This window comes from Somniosus microcephalus, chromosome 1 (assembly GCF_052327205.1).
Source record: "Somniosus microcephalus isolate GS21.2 chromosome 1, FLI_Smic_1.0, whole genome shotgun sequence".
Taxonomy (NCBI): domain Eukaryota; kingdom Metazoa; phylum Chordata; class Chondrichthyes; order Squaliformes; family Somniosidae; genus Somniosus; species Somniosus microcephalus.
Genome location: NC_140987.1, coordinates 285,951,741 through 285,969,023, shown reverse-complemented (window position 1 = coordinate 285,969,023; position 17,283 = coordinate 285,951,741). Strand labels below are relative to the sequence as shown.

General features: G+C 44.1%; 2 protein-coding genes across 6 annotated transcripts in view; one reads left to right on the top strand and one right to left on the bottom strand.

Moving 5' to 3' along the window:
* Positions 1-17,283, top strand: part of dnah6 (dynein, axonemal, heavy chain 6) — a 1,317,984-nt gene that overhangs the window by 62,807 nt on the left and 1,237,894 nt on the right. The window lies entirely within an intron of this gene.
* The window catches only part of LOC147124821 (tyrosine-protein kinase JAK2-like), a 414,008-nt gene that overhangs the window by 31,804 nt on the left and 364,921 nt on the right, over positions 1-17,283 (bottom strand). For all 3 annotated transcript variants that reach the window (XR_015079093.1, XM_085993603.1, XM_085993613.1), the window contains 5 exons: positions 16,115-16,301; positions 9,576-9,700; positions 6,851-6,985; positions 3,474-3,561; positions 137-264 (listed from right to left, as the gene is read on the bottom strand). Coding sequence is in view for 2 of the 3 variants with exons in the window: in XM_085993603.1 (XP_085849729.1) it covers positions 137-264; positions 3,474-3,561; positions 6,851-6,985; positions 9,576-9,700; positions 16,115-16,301 (663 nt within the window). In the remaining variant the exon portion in view is untranslated. The remainder of the gene's footprint in view (positions 1-136; positions 265-3,473; positions 3,562-6,850; positions 6,986-9,575; positions 9,701-16,114; positions 16,302-17,283) is intronic.

Here is a 17,283-nt window from a genome sequence, read left to right as displayed (position 1 = left end):
TCAAATTTTGTTTCATAATGCTCCTGTGAAAGGCCTTGGGATGTTTTACTAAGTTGAAGGCGCTGTATATCTACTGCACACACTGACACAAAGGTTAAAAAATGGTTTTATAGTGCTGTTCAGCAACTTCACTTACTAAGAAATGCATTGCCCAGGCCAATTGTTTGGCCACCTCGAGCTTCCATAGGATGTTCACATGGTTTTTGTTTCTCTTCAGGTATGTGTCCAGCGAGCCAAACTTCACATACTCCTGAACCATGACATCTGATTCCAAATAAAGGAGAGAAAAAGAGAACAGATCCAACATAAAGTACACCTACTTAGCTTACTGTTCAAAGACAGAAGTCCGTTTTCATCGTTTGTAACTTTTGAGAGATAGGTAAAACAAAAGGAAGCACAATTATGAAACAGTTAGGGCTCGATTTTAATAGTCGAGGTGGTGGGCTGGCAACGAAAATCGAAAAAAATGGCTTCAGACTGCCAACCCGCCTCCACCTGATTTTCGTGTCTGTTCAGCCGTGCCCAAACTGACCCGACTGGAACCGGTGGGACAGGTAGTTAAGAGCCTGTTAACTGCCTTGCTAATCCGATTTTTATAGAGGTTTCCCATTTTCGTGCTTCTGGCTCCTGTTTCCCGTCTTGTCAGAAACACGCCAGCTGTAAGGAGATGAGTTGCTGGAGGACATGATTTGTAGTCATTGGTGGAGCACTTTAAAAGCGCTCCTGTAACATGGCTGACATTCAAATGCAACAACTTTGTGTTGGAGGTTTGGGTTAAGATTTTGCAAATCTACTGACCTTGTGACTGTTCAAGCTGACACCCATCTGCAGTGTAACCTGATTAGAATAATTTCAGGCCACACTGAGTGTGCGCTTGCAAGCTTCTTGCCTCAACTGAAATCTATAACAACGGGATGGGAACCATTTACATCCTCTCATCCTGGTCGTCAGATTCGGAGAAAGAGCAGCCGCGGCAGCACCACAACCAGCAGCACCAGCACCAGGAGCGCCAACCTCCTTCTCACCCACCTGATGCTGCACTGGACATAGGGCATCAGCCCCTGACAAAATTGCTGGCCAGGAGGCCAGAGATGGCATCACCATGGCTAGATTTTCTTCACGTGATGCTGTAAACCTTGGCTGCCACATGATGCGCGAGGTTGACACCATCCCACACCAGCACCGTGAAGCATCCCTTTAATGTCCAAGCCATTCCATGCACACTCATCACTATAGCGGGGGGGGGGGGGGTGGCGGCGGGGGTGGGGGGGGGAAGTTATGACTGAACAATCACTGCAACTCAGTAAGACACTTCTCAATGTGTGCTCAGATCTGTCCAATAAGGGGCACTTTTGGAAAAAGATATTACACTGCATGACAACACATTACCAGAAAATTAACATGGACATTGGCTAAACCTCTCAAGTGCCTACCCTTGTGTCTTGTTAGTTGGTATGCTTGCAGTAGGGTGAAGGCAAGTATGAGGGGTGGCTAGTGAGATGGGGAAGTGATAAAGTAGATAGAGAGGGTTGGGTGGAGGTCCACGGTAAGTTGGTCTTCTGGGGAGGTCTCTTCCACCCTTGGAAGGGAAGAGAACCTCCCTGCATGCTGTGACTCCCTCCATAAGCATATGGGGGGAGTCATTGGAGAGCCTGGGTGCAAGTGTTCATCTTTGTGCAGTGATTTTCAGTGTTTGCAGCACCTCAATGCTGTCAAACGCTGACAGAACAACTGTCAAAATAAAATTGTGCATGGTCCCTTTAAGGAAACCGGCAGATGACGCGTCATCAAATGATGTCATCAGACCTGCTTCCTGTTAATTGGCCAGTAACAAGGCCAATCAAGGTAAAATCACATCTGCAGAGCGGAGGCAGGTGGGGGCGGAACCGGAACCCGGAAACCAGCTGACCCGTCCCCATCCCGCCTCCAGAATTAAATTCGCGGCCTTAGTCTCCAAAGCAGAACTGGCAGGGGATGTTAGTCCAGGGAGCTTAGGTCTCAGAATCAGATCAATTACTTCATCGCTATCCCCAACTAAAATAGACTCCTCCACTGCGCCCGAAGTGTCTTAAGATTGTTTTTGCTACAAATGTACTCTGGCAGCGGAGCAGTGGGTTCTCCGAGGAATAGCACAGCTCCCCAGTACAGAGTTTTAAACTGTTTGTAGATAGCAGGGAAGGATCCATTTTATTTTTGAACCTGCTCAGTTTTACAGTCAAACTGGCAACAATTTATTAATCACGTGACTGTATCCGAGTGTTATAACTGTTGTGAGCACCGCATGATGTAACTGTGAGCAAAATTAAGCATGTTTTTCTTATTGCTTCCTTGGTTGCAAAATGGCAAAGATTGAACAGTGCTTTCAACAAGAAAACCTTTAAATGCTTAATGGGGGAGTTCACCATCTGATACATCACATTTTGCCCCCAACCCCTCTTTGCATTTTGTTCCAATCAGTGCTGCTGAGAAGACAAGCGGGTTTGTCTGCTCCCAGACCATCACCGATGCCAATCTTTTGGTGGAAATCAGGAGGTACATGCCGGTGGCCTGGTGAGGACTGAGTTCAATCCCCCCCCCAGTTCCTACCACAGGAAAATATCTGGCCTCATGCTCAGCATGATTCAGAATAGGAACCAAGTGGACTGCCACTCTCATGCAGCATGACCCTGTTATCAAAGATAAATTGAGCTTCATGGTCTAGGCGGAAAACTGGAATTAAAGCAAACTTATAAAATTCTGCGGGGGATTGACAGGGTAGATGCTGAGAGGCTGTTTCCCCTGGCTGGAGAGTCTAGAACTAGGGATCATAGTCTCAGGATAAGGGGTAGGCCATTTAGGGCTGAGAAGAGGAGGAATTTCTTCACTCAGAGGGTTGTGAATCTTTGGAATTCTCTGCCCCAGAGGGCTCTGGAGGCTCAGTCTTTGAGTGCATTCAAGGCTGAGATTGATAGATTATTGGGCATTAAGGAAATCAAAGGATATGGGGATCAGGCAGGAAAATGGAGTTGAGGTCGATGATCAGCCATGATCTTACCGAATGGCGGAGCAGACTCGAGGGGTTGTGTGGCCTACTCCTGCTCCTATTTCTTATAAAACTAATTAAATTCAATTCAGTCACTACCCTTATCTGATTGGAAATGAATGAACTGAAAAATATATTGATTGCAGATTATTTCTAGAATCCTCTGTATTAAGAAATTTCTTCAGTCCTACATTTTTCTAATTTTATAGTATTCAGTTGTAAATATTCAATTTTTGGTTTTATTTTGAAGTGGGTATTTTTAGTAATTAAAAGCTCTTTCAAGATTTAATACTGACTTGACTCCATGAAACAAACATCAAGGATCTTTTTAGCTTTGGGATATCTGTTACACATTTGTAAAAATTTGGGTGAAAACAGAATGACATAACAGTGCCAAACATCCACCAGCTGCCCCAACATGACATCAAAGCTTCAGAAACCGTTTACTCACTCTCTTCCCCACACACACAGACTCCGTAGTTCAACACCAAGTGCTTGTAGGACAGTTGGCTCATCATGCTTGCGGCCTCAAAAAAGGACTGAAAAAGAATCCCAGAGACAATAAAACACTTTTACTTACATAACAGTTACTGCATTTGAAATTCATACAAATATTTCACGGCGTTTCACATACTGAGAGACGTGCCATATAATGTTTATCTCCACATTGCAATTTTCCATTGCGCCTTTCTTAGCTCAATAGTTGCTGTACGGTCAGAGACAGCCATATTTGTCATTTTACCTGAATAATTATTACTTACTGAGCAATATTATGCCTCTCATTAAAGGCAGTGCTAGAGACACAAGCAAGGTTATTGTCCTGCATTTTGAACATCACTAATTAGTTTACTGACTGAACAGTTACCAAAATAAAATGAGGAAGGTAACCGGAAGGTATTGCAATAGTCTAGGTGAAGCTAAAAGCAGCTGGGCTCTGTAAAGTTGTGGCGAAGCTTACTCTGAGGGATGCAACTCTTCAGGTCCAACAAGCAACTGCATTTTAAGCCCAATTTATCCAATGCAAGTTCCATTTTTCATGGGACCAAGACACATGTTCCAATAATTCCCTCACTAAATCCAGCACTGACTTTAGAGATACTGATCTATCTGGGGGGGCAGGAATTGACAACTGCAACTTTTTATTTATTATCCCGCAAGCTGAGCAGGTTGGCGTGAATAAAGAAGTGTGCTAGTCTCAGGAGTGGACGTTGGTCCTTTGGTAGGAGCGGTCAGGCAGAAGGCAAGGGACAGAAATGGTCTTGTGAAATGATTGTGTGCACATTTATTTGTTGAGGGTGGAATAAAAAGAGGAGCAATAGGTTCCTGTCCTAGTCTCCAATACAGAGCTCAAGACTGGTTACATTAGCGGAGAAAAAGAAATTGATGCTCTATTTAAAACATATGGGGATTTTTTATTTCATACACAGGGAGCAAGGGATTGAGGAGAGTTCTGGTGACATACTTTCCTTGAACTTCTCTTTCAGAAAAGGTAAGCTCCAAGGCGGTATGAAATGATTGAACAGTAACAAAGCTCTGCTCCCTTTTTTTAAACTTAATTTTAATTTCCCTGGCCTTGTATCCATGTTGTCAAGATAGCTCTTGGTTAGGAGGCCAGGACAGTCTAACCTGTAGATGCTTCCACAGGCATGCTCAGTGCTGTTCTTTACTTGAGGCAACAAGAGGAGTGGGAACTACAGGGTGTCAATCCAATCTACGAGCCACATCACAACTCCAAACAGTTACATTCTGTAGATGACACCGCCATTGTCCCAGCAGCAGTGCTCTGTGCAGCATTTGGTCATCTCGGTCTATAGTTTAAAAAAAAAAAATTCTCGGGATGTGGGCGTCGCTGGCAAAACCAGCATTTATTACCCATCCCTAGTTGCCCTTGAGGTGGTGGAGGTGGGCCTTCTTGGACCGCTGCAGTCCATGTGGTGAAGGTGCTGTAAGGCAGGGAGCGCCAGGATTTTGACCCTGCGTCGATGAAGGAACAGTGATATATGCCCAAGTCAGGATGGTGCGTGACTTGGAGTGGAACCTGGAGGCGATGGTGTTCCCATGGCATGCTGCCCTTGTCCTTCTAGGAACATTAGGAGCAAGAGTAGGGCATTCCGTTAGGTCACGGCTGATCTGCACCTCAATGCCATTTATCCACCTTTGCTCTGTATCCCTTGATACCAATGTTCCCTCTAGTTTGTGGTCTAAGTGTGTGGTATCTTCCAGTGGCAGCAGATGGCAAGCGGCCTGCGTGGGACCTCCCCGAATGTTAAGGGCAACATTGCTTGCTATCCTCATCTAACAAAAATATTATCTATCTCAAATGGTGGAGGTCGCGGGTTTGAGAGGTGCTGCCGAAGAAGCCTACGTGAGTTGCTGCAGTGCATCCTGTAGATAGGACACACTGCAGCCTGATTCACCCCGACGACCTTCAATCCTCTCCTCAAACACGTAGTAGCCACTTTTAAAAAAGGAGTTAAACCAATTCAGCACCAACTGATTTTTCTGCATCGTATTCCACATTTCCTTCTTTGCGCAGAAAAAAAATGTAGTCACACTGCAGGTTAACTGGCTAATTGTACTTGTGTCCTATAGTTCCGAGATCACAATTTAGCACGTTATTCATTCCTCTTTGCATTTTTTAAATGCCTGGATCAGATTCCCCCTTCATTTATTTTTCTCCAATAAAACAAATTTAGTTTTAGCTTCTCTTCTCATAGCTCAAGAGTTGGAAACCGAAGAATGAGAGTTAGCGAATCGGGGGATTCAAGTCAGCAAACCATGGAATCAGGATTGGAGAATGAAAGCTTGCACGTAAGAATCACAGACTGAGAGGCTGCAAAATGGGTAGAACCAGACTGCGGTTCTCGAGCCCTTTTTAACTGCTGGGCTCAAAAGGTTAACTCAGAACCTAGCTCAATCCTGTCCATAAATAGCGATCATAAGGAATACAGTTGGCTGATTTAATTTAACCCTAATCACAAAGTGCTGCAACCTACAGGGCAATGGACCAAGAGCTGGAAAGTGGAATTAGGCTGGATAGCTCTTTTACGGCCGGCACAGACAAAATGGGCCGAATGGCCTCCTTCTGTGCCGTAAATTTCTATGATTTTCCCTGTGTCTCCTCTGGAAATGCTGAGGTCAATTGCAGCACTATCATCTCTGAGTCAGTTGGTCTGTATATCTCAGTACCACACAACTTCTTGCATTTTTTACAATGAGCCATTCAGCGGAATAGACTCGGCCTATATTCTCTAGAGTTTAGAAGAATGAGAGGTGATCTCATTGAAACAAACAAAATTCTTACAGGGCTTGACGCAGGGTAGATGCAGGGAGGATGTTTCCCCTGGCTGGGGAGTCTAGAAGCAGGGATCACAATCTCAGAATAAGGGGTTGGCCATTTAGGACTGAGATGAGGAGAAATTTTTTCACTCAGAGGATGGTGAATCTTTGGAATTCTCTATCCCAGAGGGTTGTGGAGGCTCAGTCATTGAGTATATTCAAGATAGAGATCGACAGATTTTGAATATTAAGGGAATCGAGGGATATGGGGATAGTGCAGGAAAGTGGAGTTGAGGTAGAAGATCAGCCATGATCTTATTGAATGGCGGAGCAGGCTCGAGGGGCCAAATGACCTCCTCCTGCTCCTATTTCTTATGTTCTTATGGAGACATTCAGATTGTACCCCATAATCTATTTTTATCTGCTATCAGTCCACAGATGCAATGTTAAACAGATGCATCTCTGTACAAAAAAATTACATTCATAATATTTTTGTATTTTCTGGAAAAAAAATTGTAAAGTTTGAAATCACTTAATAGACAAACAAACCTCAGAGTAATTTCTGTGTGCCTTTTCTAGGACTTTTAGGAGAACTTCTGTCTTATGTATCTGACCATAGTCTCCCAATTCTTCCCTCACTCCTTTGAAGATTTTGGTGAACGTTCCTTGCCCAAGGCTTTCACCCTGTGAACAAAAGAACACAAAGAATGTCTTTAGGGCTGTATGTATTACAGGTGCACCATCCCGTATCCGAAACCCTTGGGGCCAGATGTGTTTCGGAATTCAGAATTTTTCGGATTTCAGAACGGTATTACGGTAACACCCTAGCGGGGGTCTGGGCAGCGCCCCGTAAGCAAACACATTAATATTTCTGCAGTGAACCTTATGAATATTCACACTGAGTGGGATAAATAAAGACTATAAATAGTATTACAGTTTATTTGTACACAACTGACGCCTCACACCTACGTGGGTCAAGCATCGGCCGCATCGGGTCATGTTTGTCGCCACTCGGGTCATGTCGTGCACACGAGTGACGCTCCACGAAAAAACTTTCGGTTTTCAGAGCTTTTCGAATTTCGGAATTGCGGATAAGGGGTAGTTGACCTGTACTAATGATACCCGCCAACAATGACTACCAGGAATTGGGGGTCCATGTGCATAGATCATGAAAATGTCATGGATGGCCCAGAAAATAATCTAAACGGTTAATGGAATCTTAGCCTTTATATCTAGAGGACTAGAATACAAGAATTTACGCTGCAGCTGTACAAAGCCCTAGTTAGACCACACCTGGCATACTGTGAGCAGTTCTGGGCACCACATCTTAGGAAGGATATATTGGCCTTGGAGGGAGTGCAGCGTAGATTTACCAGAACGATACCCGGACTCCAAGGGTTAAATTACGAGGAGATTTTACACAAATTAGGGTTGTGTTCCCTAGAATTTAGAAGGTTAAGGGGTGATTTGATCAAAGTTTTCAAGATATTAAGGGGAACAGATAGGGTAGATAGAGAGAAACTATTTCTGCTGGTTGGAGAATTTAGGACTGGAGGCATAGTCGAAAAATTAAAGCCAGGCATTTCAGGTGTGAGATTAGGAAACACTTCTACACACATTGGGTGGTGGAAGTTTGGAACTCCCTTTCATAAACAGCAACTGATGCTAGGTCAATTGTTAATTTTAAATCTGAGATTGATCGATTTTTGTTAACCAAAGGTATTAAGGGATATGGGGCAAAGGCGGGTATATGGAGTTTGGTCACAGATCAGCCATGATCTCATCGAATGGCGGAGCCGGCTCGAGGTGCCTAATCCTGTTCCTATGTTCCTAGCAATTATTCTGATTTACTTCTTTTACTTACAGGATTTAAGAGATTCCTATTTTAAGCTAATTTTCTCCCTCCTGCTCCTCAAATTGGGACATCCCAGCAAATAAAAAAAAGTACTGCAGCAGGCAGTAAATAAAAGGACTGAGCTTGTCAGAAGGAACTAGAAATAACTGTTAAGTTAAAGAATGTCCTAATTCTAGTTGAAATGATGAGTTATCTAGATGCCTGCCTGATGTAAAATACTTTTATTTCCCCATTTTTCTCCCGATGCCAGTGCTTTAATAATGGTGGGCTGTGCATTCTCGCAGGAGTCCCTGGATAGTGATTGAGTGCGCAAACCCCACCTGATTTCCCCCTCAGTGGCACAGGGGCTTGAAGGTCACCTGCAAGACCCCAATCGAGACGGGTTAACTTGGCAACGACCAGGGATTTAACACCGTATGAACAATATTTTTAACAAAGTAATTGCCCCATCTTTATGATAACCCATTATTTCAGGTCTGACTCAGTAGGGAGTCACTCAGCTGATGTCAGTATCTCCTCTGTAGGAAGGGGCCCAGATTGGAATCTTTATTGGGTCCTGGATGCCAATCAGGGAGTGATATTAGTGCCAAATTCATGGGCAATGGAACACGACTGGGAATTTTGTCCACTGGGAACTGAATTCAGATTGAGCAAATCCATTTCAGTTTACCCAGTGAGGGAGAGAAGAGGACACCATTTCTTCAGAGTTGATTCAAACCCAGCAAGCGTCCTAATAAACTACATTAGTCAGCACACTTCTCGACCTCCATGATCATTTAAACAGATCATACAAAATGTACTAACTTCATTAACTTTAAAAAAAAATTGTGAAACTCCACAATATTGTATTGTTGAACAAGTACAACTTAAAAAAAAATCAAAATAATTCTTTGCCACCTTGTGTTCCAAGTCAGCTGCAAAATACAACTGTGAGTCAGCTGTGGCTCAGTGGGTAGCGCTCTTGCCTCTGAGTCAGAAGGTTGTGGACTCCAGCGACTTGAGCACAAAAATCTAGGCTGACAATCAAGTGCAGTACTGAGGGAGTGCTGCACTGTCGGAGGTGCCGTCTTTTGGATGAGACGTTAAACCGAGGCCCCGTCTGCTCTCTCAGGTGGACGCAAAAGATCCCATGGCATTATTTCGGAAAAGAGCAGGGGAGTTATCCACACTGTCCTGGCCAATATTTATCCCTCAATCAACATCACTAAAACAGATTATCTGGCTATTATCACATTGCTGTTTCTGGGACCTTGCTGTGCGCAAGTTGGCTGCCGCATTTCCTACATTACAACAGTGGCTGCACATCAAAAAGTACTTTGGTGGCTGTAAAGTGCTTTGGGACATCCTGAGACCGTGAAAGGCGCTATATAGATGCAAGTCTTTCTTTTATTTAACTATTCACAGAGAGCAATTACTTACAAACACCAAATCCTCTTTCCTGATCTTGTGAAATACCATTTGGCTGACGTTGTGCCTCTGTAATGTTGGGGACATTGGCACATCAGAAGCACTGTTGCTTCGCAAGACCAGAAGATTAGATTTATCTGTAGATGTATATAAATAAATACATGAATAGAAAGCAAACTATTAAGTAAAACACAGTGAACATTACAGGAGATAATTCGCTAACCATTTCTCTGTGACAGACTTAACTCATTGACTATGATCATTATTCTTCTTACTGAAAAGAGGTTTATCTGTCCTGATCTAGCAAGTCTCTTACTCCCTCTTTTCTGGTCCCCAGCATTCCTATTCCCCGACTGAGGGAGGGAGGCCAGACGCCCAGTTAGAGACCTCTTACCAATGCTAACCTTGGACAGGCACTAAGAGAAACATCCCAGGGTGATCCATCTTCCAATGAGATCTTTATTTCCGCTGGCAGAAGTCTTACATCCACGAGGTATCCTCCCCACTCTAGATGGCCGAGCCAATACTAAGGAGCGTGCGTGCGCTCAGGGTTGTGGGGGGGGTGCGGAGAAAGGGGGCCGTGTCACAGGCTTAAAAGTGCACCCTACTTTACCAAGTTATGGTGAGTTATACACAATGTCAGTGAAAGCATTTTTAAGTCAGTGACTGAAAAGAAAAAAAAAGTTTGCCAGCGCCAGAAATCTGGAAAAAAAACAGAAAATGTTGGAAATACACAGTAGGCGACTCAGCACTTGCAAAAAAAGCTAACATTTTGGGTACAACCCAATATTTAAGTTATTGTGCTCTTACTATGAACTGTTACTTTTCAAAAGCATGAATATAGTATTTTTTTTAAACTACACCGAAGAGACCTGGACAAGTACTTGGTACATTTTGTTTGTGATGGCTATGAATGGCACAATTCCATTGCAGTTAAAATGCGCGCAATATTTTTCCACTTTTACAAAAAAATTCTATCTTTCCCCCTGACCCCCAATTTTGTAACCTCCTCTTGAAGACAATGCCCGATGATCGGACACCAGCTGTCCTGCAGCTCCTCCCCTCATTCTGTCTTCACCTGCCATCCATTCTATCCAGCAACAGTTACTGGACAGTGCTCAGGAGTGGAAACACTGAGTAAATTGTCCCATCTGTAGCTCACTAGGTCTTGAATTGGCAAGTTTCAATTTTGAAGCTATGACCTTCCTCTCCCTTCCCAAAAATTACACAAACACAAAAACGGACATTTATACTCCCAGCTGATATCAGTAAACTCAGTACAGAGTGCAGATCAAACCCAAGAATTTGGTCTGTGTGGTTGAGTTCTACACTGGGCACTGCACTTATCAATTAAACCATGGGGATGGGAAGCTCCTCTCCCTCGGTTTAGGACTCTTTAACCCTTTCCTATCAATCTTTTTTACACCCAGGCTTTCTTTAAAATTTACTGTGCTCACCCTTTCCTTAACAAGGGTGATGCCCAGTCTATTGCAACTATCACCTTTTAGCCTGACATCAGTGGATTAGCAGATTACAGAAGCTGTCAAAACATCACATTATAAGTTACCTTGAAAGTGAGGGCTTATTCCATGATCAGCAATATAGTTATTGGTATGGTCATTGCACTGGTGATTCTGTTGCCTATATAACACCCGGCTCTTCAGCACTTTGGTGAACCTTCTATCGATGTCCTCATGCACTTCAGCATACAGTACTACCATCATGTGGTCCCCAATCAGAGCCATCTTTGTGGCCACCTAAACTCTTTTAAAATTGTTCTATCTGCAATGTCGTTGATGGTTCATCCTCCCATTGCCCCCCTCCCCCCCCCCACCCATTAATTTAGGGGCTCCTCAGAGCTCTCCCCCCTCTCCCATTCCAACTTTCTTCACATCAATGGCCTCCTCCACTAATCATCCAACCTTACGTACTCTTTTGCTGAAAATTCCACTCTATAAATCAAATTCTTCAAGGTCCTCAGTCCCCTGATTGTACCATGATTAAATCATAACAATCTTTATCTCCTCATTGCCCATTAATGGAGCAACAAAAATCAATTCCACATCTCTTACAAGGTAACCAACTGCTACCTTTGATGGTTCCACCTTTTATCATTCTTGATTATTAAAAATTCTTCATTTTACTACGTCCCCTGCCCTCAAAAAAAATTACACACCTCCTTCATTACTAAAGCTGCAATTAAGAAGCTAGTAGGTGTTTCAAGCCAAATAATTATTTTCTCAGCAACACTCTTAACACTCTATAAAGCCCAAGTCAGTTCAAGATTTGAATACTGCTCTCATATCAGGTGACCGCATTCAAACACCTCTCTCACATTCTAGGAAAGAATAAAAGCTCTGTGATAGGCGACCTGCCTCTCAACTCCAGCCTCTAATATCATAAATGACTACCGTCAGCGTTTTCAGATGATAGCCAAGCTTTGAACCTATGCGCCACCATCTCAGCACTTCACACGAAAAATCTGTTTGAAACTGGGATTGAAGGTCGTTAGTACAGTCCCCACCACTTGGTTTTAACGTGATTTGCCTGCTATAGGTGGGGTGGAAGTTAAAACAAAGTAGCAAGGAGGCAGGAGGCAGCCATGGGACTTTGTGGGACTGCAGCACTGACCTCTTGTCCAACTGAGCGGGAGAGTACCGCAGTGGCAGAGTGAGAAAGGAAAGCGAGAGAAGAAGAAAAACAAACTCTCAAGCAGTTGCTGGAAGTTGGAAAATGGATGAGGGATGAAAACCTGCAGTTATTGAAGCAGGAAAATCTGTTAAAAGAAGGATTCCATGACAAAGCATGCCCAAAACAGCCGGTGCGCTCGATACGTTACAAACGGCACTTTTGTAATTGACTCCTATGGTAATGTCAAATACTGCAGTTAGTGCCGTTTGCCCGATATAGGCGGCTGCCCATGATAAGCATGGACAGTGTAAGTGGTGGCAACTGTTATTAACCTAGCAAATTATTCACAGGGTGGAATGGAAGGCTGTTACAGATTTACGGTAACTGGCAAAAGAATCAGAGGAAAAATAATTTTACGAAGCGAGTTATGATGATCTGGAATGGCGGTGGAAGCAGATTCAAGAGTAAATAAGAGTAGATTGGGACTCTACTCATCGGAGTTCAGAAGAATGAGAGGCGATCTTATTGAAACATATAAGATTGTGAAGGGGTTGGATCGGGTGGATGCGGGGAGGATGTTCCCGATGATGGGTGAAACTAGAACTAGGGGGCATAGTCTTAGAATAAGGGGCTGCTCTTTCAAAACTGAGATGAGGAGGAACTACTTCACTCAGAGGGTGGTAGGTCCATGGAATATGCTGCCCCAAAAAGCTGTAGAAGCTACATCATTACATAAATTTAAAACAGAAATAGACAGTTTCCTAGAAGTAAAGGGAATAAAGGGTTATGGGGAGCGGGCAGGAAATTGGTCATGAGTCTAGGTTCGGATCGGTCATGGCCCTGTGGGTAGCGGAGCGGGCCCAGGGGCCGTGTAGCCTGATCCTGCTCCTATTTCGTGTGTCTAATTCTGTTAGTTTCAGGAGATGGTTCTGTGATAGTAGATTGGCAGATAGGATCAGATCAGCCATGATCTTATTGAATGGCGGAGCAGGCTCGAGGGGCCGATTGGCCTACTCCTGCTCCTATTTCTTATGTTCTTATGTTCTTATGTAACTTTCAAAAGGGAATTGGATAAATACCTGAAGGGGGAAAAAATTGTGGGGTTATGGGGAAAGAGCAGGGGAGTGGGACTAATTGGATAGCTCTTTCAAAGAGCCGGCACAAGCACAAAGGACCGAATGGCCTCCTTCTGAGCTGCATCATTCTTTGATTCTATCAGACCGCACTTTCTCCCAATGTTGATTGCACATGAACATGGGGCAACAACAACATCAACGTGTATTTATATAGCACCTTTAATGAAGTAAAACATCCTAAGGAGCTTCACAGGAGTGTTATAAAACAAAATTTGACACCGAGCCACATAAGGAGATATTAGGGCAGTTGAAGAGGTAGGTTTGAAGGAGTGTCTTAAAGAAGGAGAATGAGGTGGAGAGATGGAGAGGTTTAGGGAGGGAATTCCAGAGCTTAGGGCCTAGGCAGCTGAAGGCACGGCCACCAATGGTGGAGCAATTAAAATCGGGGATGCTCAAGAGGCCAGAATTAGAGGAGCACAGATATCTCGGAGGGTTGTGGGCAACGTTCTCTCTAAGCTGCGCAACCACGCAGCTGTCTGCTGGTTCAATGCAGCACGGGACCGGCTTTTCCAATGTGAAATTTTGCGCACGCCCCAAAAAAATTAGGGGGAGCATTGGTTGTGGGGCTGGAGGAGATTACAGAGATAGGGAGTGTCGAGGCCATGGAGGGATTTGAAAACAAGGAGGAGATTTTTTTTTTTAATCGAGGCATTGCTTAATCGGGAGCCAATTTAGGTCAGCGAGCACAGAGGCGATGGGTGAATGGCACTTGGTGCAAAGTAGGACATGGACAGCAGAGGTTAGGAGGATTTGCGGAGGGTAAAATAGCCAGGAGTGCGTTGGAATCGTCAAGTCTAGAGGCAACAAAGGCACAGATGAGGGCAGCAAATTAAAATGAGCTGTTGGATTCAGAGAGCCAGTTACAGGCTTGCTTATTTAGTTTTTTTCTGAATAAGTTATACATAAACAAACTGCTAATTGCAGCTTTTAATCACTTTCCATTTTCTTTAAGGGAACTTTCTGGGGCATGTCTGACAGTTATCTTGTGAAGGTTTATTTTCTTCAAGACTCACTGAGGCTGCTTTGTTTGAGAGGCAAAGAGGATGTTCCCTGGTGTAAATATATTAGCTAGATTTATTGGAGCATTTCTGCCGCTAAACTTTCAGAATTGGCAGAGAAATGCCAGCTAAAGCAGCGAATTAAGGGTCAAGAAACCAAAACCACTAGTGGAAGTGGTGCATGCCTCCAAAAGTGCCACAAAAAACCCATGAATACTGTAAATTTAAAAATATTGCTGATTCTGAATTTGCGCACAGCACCAAAAGTAATCAAAGTCTGAAGTGAGTATCTGCAACGTAAGCTGTGACACATTCCTGTCCAGTGCACTTTCAGTCTAATTCCTTATCCTTACACATGACTATATTTATATTAATGATCGGTAAGCTTTTTTAAAGATGTTGCTAATTTTTGCTGGGTTTCTCAGTGGGCCCAGATTACTGATAGCTCTTCCTCTCCCCATCACCACCTGTCCAATGTCTCCCTGTTTATCAATATTACTTTAATACTGCCCCTCTGAGCTTTCCTTTCTCATTCCTTCTGAACTGCAAATACGCCACCTCTCCCACTATTCCTTCTCTAAATGCGTGGAAATCAAGACTCGCTGCATATTCTTCTGCTCTCGTTCTTCCCCCAGGACCTCAAAACTGCAAACTCCTTGCCTCCTTCAGTCTTCCCGTCCTGCTCCAATTTTCAGGGATTAAAATCCCAAGCTGGTCGTTGTCCAGCTACTACTGGTGGTTATCGTCCGAAATGTGACCCGATTACTTTTGCTGCTTTGAACATGTCCTTGCGGTCTCACTTGTGTCAGCATGAGGAAATGGCCAAATAAACTTAGCCACAAGAACTGCAGTTAAATCAAATCATGGCCAACATTTAAAGTTTAACGGTTTCCTACAGAAGGCACAGCATGCTCAACTCATCTGGATCACGTGGACGGGGGGGCGGGGAGGGAAACCCACACTGGCAAATTTTAACCCTATCCGCCCGGGGGGAACGTTAAAAATCGCCCGAGAAGAGTTATCCACCGACATCCCACTCCCTTCCCCACAGACTTCAACCTTAACCTGTTCTGCTGAGCAGGCAGGAGGGGGTTTCTTTAACTATGCAGATCGGGCTTCGATGACGTCATCAGGGCCTGACCGCTATTTTAATTAGTGGCCTGATTTGGGAATCCGTTGTGGTTTCCTCCACCTGGTGAAACCAGTGGGAGTAAGAGTCGGAGCCAGAAAGGGCCCACAAACAGGGATAAGTTTTTAAACTTTCCTTGTAGGGCCCAGGAAGAGCAGGTGTGCTTCCCTCCGGGCCCCAAAAGGATTGTTCAGTCATCCCCTTTACCCGGGCTCCCGCTTCCTGATCTTAAGGCCCTCTCAGAAGCCCCCCTCTGTGACTTACCCGAGTGCCAGGGACCATTGCTTTGGTCCCCACCGGTGGCCTCGTGCCACCCAGCATTCCGCTCCCATCCGCTGGTTAGCTGCCGTTTCCCCACCAGTTACGTACAGGCAACTGACCGGGGACCTACAGATGAGGCCCCGCGAGCTAAAACCGCGCAGCCAAAGCCAGGACGGTTTGCTACTCGCCTTGGCTTCCCTGTCCGCCCCCGAGTTAAAATCGGGGCTCACACCTCTGAACCTGTACACAAGTCACAAGAACGTCTCCATGGACCAGAACGTCAGCACAGTCCCAATCATTGAGGAAAAAAAATAGTGGAATTTGGAACCAGCAACTGATCAACCATTTCATTTAAATCTAAAAGGACTGACTATTTTTGGTTAATGGAAACAGTACCTTTTGGTTTTGGTGGACAGCATTTGGTAAATTGGAAGATAATACCATCAGAACGAACAGTCTCCTTTTTGTAGCAGTTCAGCAACTCTTTGAGACTGCTGAAATTCTTCTTTGCTCCATTCAGATTGTATTCATTGTTCTCATTCTTGGTAATCAAGCAGTGCCTGCATTCAGTCACGTTGTCCTTCTAAATAAAAATCAGAGGATAGCTTAAGAAAATACATTCTACCATTTATATGGATTGTAATCTTGGAAATCAATCTGAAGCTCGCATCTTTTCTTCCTCACGATTACTCTAAGCAATGGAAATATTACACTATCTACCTTTAGATATAGTCCTCATTGATCTAAATACACATATTGCCAATGTCACGCTGGGGAACATCGCCTGGGGACACTGTTCCTTTATAAAATTCCTGTTGTTCTGAGCCTCAGTTTTAGCTTTTTGACAAGAGGGGTCAGCACTGAGGCTCCAAGCACAATAAAGGGGAGGGAGGAAAGGAAAAGGAAAAATGGAAAGGAAGATCACTCTTTTGGAAACACTCACACTGACCAAATTATTACACTAAATTGTGGTTACACAAAGCAACTTCTGCTACAAGCATTGTTTTGAGAATATGCCCCATCACTCAGAGTTAATTCGCCAAGAATAACAGCACGTTGTCATGCAGTCTGTCCCCCTCTTACTGAAAGCTCTGACGGCTGTGACCTGATCTATGAGGACAAGGCATCCAAGTGGGAGGGAGCATCTGACTTATGAGAAGAGGTTCAGGAGCCCAAGATTGGTTACTCTGAAGACGAGTAGGTGCAGGAGAGACACCCTTCATGATTCTTACTAGAATAGATTGAGATTGCCACAAACTCCAGAACCAGGGGACAAGGGTCTAGAAGATGGAACGTCCAGGGATATTCAATATTCAGGAAAGATAGGCCAAAACGAAAAGGAGGTGGGGTAGCATTGTTGGTTAAAGAAGGGATTAACACAATTGTAAGGAAGGATATTAGCTCTGATGATGTGGAATCTGTATGGTAGAACTGAGAAATACCAAGGGGCAGAAAACATTAGTGGGAGTGGTACATAGACCTCCAAACAGTAATGCAGAGGTTGGGGATGGCATTAAAAGGGAAATTAGAGAAGTGTGCAATAAGGGCACAGCAGTTATCATGGG